At 37.3% G+C, this 2,660-nt stretch overlaps 1 protein-coding gene across 1 annotated transcript in view; it reads left to right on the forward strand.

Annotated features, from left to right (window-relative positions):
* The window catches only part of ADAM28 (ADAM metallopeptidase domain 28), a 72,894-nt gene that overhangs the window by 56,284 nt on the left and 13,950 nt on the right, over positions 1 to 2,660 (forward strand). The window contains exons 17-18 of the mRNA XM_011968830.1: positions 1,138 to 1,218; positions 1,543 to 1,621. Coding sequence (XP_011824220.1) covers positions 1,138 to 1,218; positions 1,543 to 1,621 — 160 coding nt within the window. The remainder of the gene's footprint in view (positions 1 to 1,137; positions 1,219 to 1,542; positions 1,622 to 2,660) is intronic.

Raw genomic sequence — 2,660 nt, forward strand, 5'->3', positions numbered from 1 at the left:
TGGAAATTGACTCTCATAGTCATGATTTCAAGAAGAGTATCATATTGTCATGTGGATAACACATGGTAGCATCTGTTTAACTTTCATAGACAAAGTCTGAAAACTCACTGAAAGTGCCAGTGTATGTGATACTGGGCTTCATTTAACAGACCTGTATATCATTAATAATATAATGAACTTATCTCAAGTACAAGTACTGTTTAGCCAGGGCCAACCAACTCATGAACTTTGACAATGAGGAGGTTTGTCTCTCCTAAGAGATTAGAATTACCCTATTTATCTCACTAAGATATCCACATGACCAAAGAATTCCCCTGATTTTTCACTGTGGTAAAGCCAGTCCTAAAAACATATCTTATTTACTTAAGCTGATTTCGCTATTCAAAGGTAAATTTATTCAATGGTGAGTCCAAAATTATCTTAGTGGTTCAGTGTGGGTATTGCTCATACAGTTTTAAAAAGTAAATATAAAAAAGTGAATGAAATTGATGTGGTCTCTGAGCCCTTGGAGCTGAAAATAAAAATTTAGCAAAGTTTATTGATGTTAAAATATTAGGTCTTCCCTATAAGAAGTACCCACAATATTTAAATTTATCCTTACCCCAATTTTTCCTGAAATATATGCCAGCATCAAGGGCAAGGAATTTTACATAAAATATAATCTTTAATTGGGTTTTCCAGGTTTCAAATACAAATTTCCTTATATTTTCTAGTGCTGAAGACTTTAAAGACATTGAGACGTTATCACATGACCTGGCATGAGTGTTGCGGTGCTTGGGTCTTAAGGGAGGAAGGTACTGGGACTAGGGCAGAATTGAGGTGTTTCAGGGTCCCCTGGTATTAAGATCATCTCATTATTGCTTATCCCTGAACTTCTTGCATAGTCATTGCTTCTGGAATATAGAGTCGTTTGGATTTATTAAAAATACATAAATGCTTAGATGATTTTATCAACGTTTTTGGGTTGGTTTAAGAGGATAATGTAAGCAACAGAGCCCATCTCTATTTCCCTTCCTCTGCACCAGCCTCCTGGCAGAGCCACCTTAAACAATATCTGCTAGCCTCTTCACACAGACCTCAACTTTCTCATCTACATGCAGAGAGGATGAAGCTTCATGTTTTCTACATCACTTTCAGGTTTGCATTAATGCAGAATGTGTGGATATTGAGAAAGCCTACAAATCAACCAATTGCTCATCTAAATGCAAAGGACATGCTGTAAGTTCTGGAAATATGTTTCCCTAAGCTCTCTGAATCTTATGACATTCTAGGTCAGTCATAAGAAAGCTAAAGGAATGTTTTCAGCATTAAATAATGAGAATTACTAAGTTTATCCAAGCCTTCAGTAGAATGGTTCAAGGAGAAATTTCTTCTGAGAATCATTCATGAAATGCCTCTTATTCATTCATACTTTACGTAGATAGATGGAAGCCTGGAGATTGGGGTTATTCCTTTTTCGGCATGAACTTTATTATGGATGATTAGGGATTTGAGTTTGCGGTCAGTCTAGCGGGGACAGTAACAGGATCATTGCTCCCCTAGGTGTGTGACCATGAGCTCCAGTGTCAATGTGAGGAAGGATGGAGCCCTCCTGACTGCGATGACTCCTCAGTGGTCTTCCGTAGGTAACATTACACATCTAACCTGAGATAATTGCTCTCCTCTTCCAAGCCTTTATTTTGTATTACATGAGATTTCATTGCTTCTTTTCTCTCTTGAGATTTCTATTCTGTAGATATTGAATCCACAATATTTATCCCCCAAATCTCCTTAACACATTTTAATTATATTTTCCATGTCTTTGTTTTCACTGCACATGCAAAAGAATTTCTGCAACATTTATATTTGTAATGTTATTTTAATTTCACAAATTTTCTTACTTTAGGACTCTTCCATTTTCATGGAATCCTCAACTTAATGGAAAAATGTAATATCCTCATAAAACTAAGAATATGACTATTTTTGTACATTCAGTTCTATTCTTTGAATTATCTGTTTCTTTTGAGTTGGTTTGTTCTGTTCTATCACCACGTCACTTGTATTCTGTTGTACTACTTTTCTTCAGGATATGTGATCCTTAGTTGAATGTGGAATTGGTAGAGCTGGGATCACATGGGATTTCTCTGCATTTGTGTGTGCTGTTGTACCTACTGATATTTCTCTTGATGGGGGGATCTGGCTGGGGGCTCTATGGGCAGGTAGGTAGGTCTGCCTATAGCTCTTCAGTGTGGGAAGGAGCCAGAGTGGGGACCCACCTCCAGTTGTTATGATGAGGAACATTTTACCCTGAGGAGGGAGCTCATTCCCTGAGAGAGCTGCTTTTCCTCATCATCTTCTCCTTGATCCTCCCCCTTCTGTGTCTGATATATAGTGTACGTATCTAGAGGAAGCCTCTATCCTCCTTTTGGTGTTCCTGCATCCTCTGTTGGCAGAAACAGAGAAATTCTTAGGATTTTGATCTCAGGTTATGAGCTCAACTTGTTCTATAAACACAGGAGATGAGGTAGACCTGAGTGAGATATCTGTCCCAAATTCAGATTGTTAGACTTTCCAAGACAGAACATTTATTTCTGATGTTTAGGCTATATTTATTCTGTTTCCATCCACATAAATCCCTTAACTTCCTATCTTTAAGATTTTTAAAATTATTTTTTCTCATG

This window comes from Mandrillus leucophaeus, unplaced genomic scaffold (genome assembly GCF_000951045.1).
Source record: "Mandrillus leucophaeus isolate KB7577 unplaced genomic scaffold, Mleu.le_1.0 Scaffold86, whole genome shotgun sequence".
Classification (NCBI taxonomy): Eukaryota; Metazoa; Chordata; class Mammalia; order Primates; family Cercopithecidae; genus Mandrillus; species Mandrillus leucophaeus.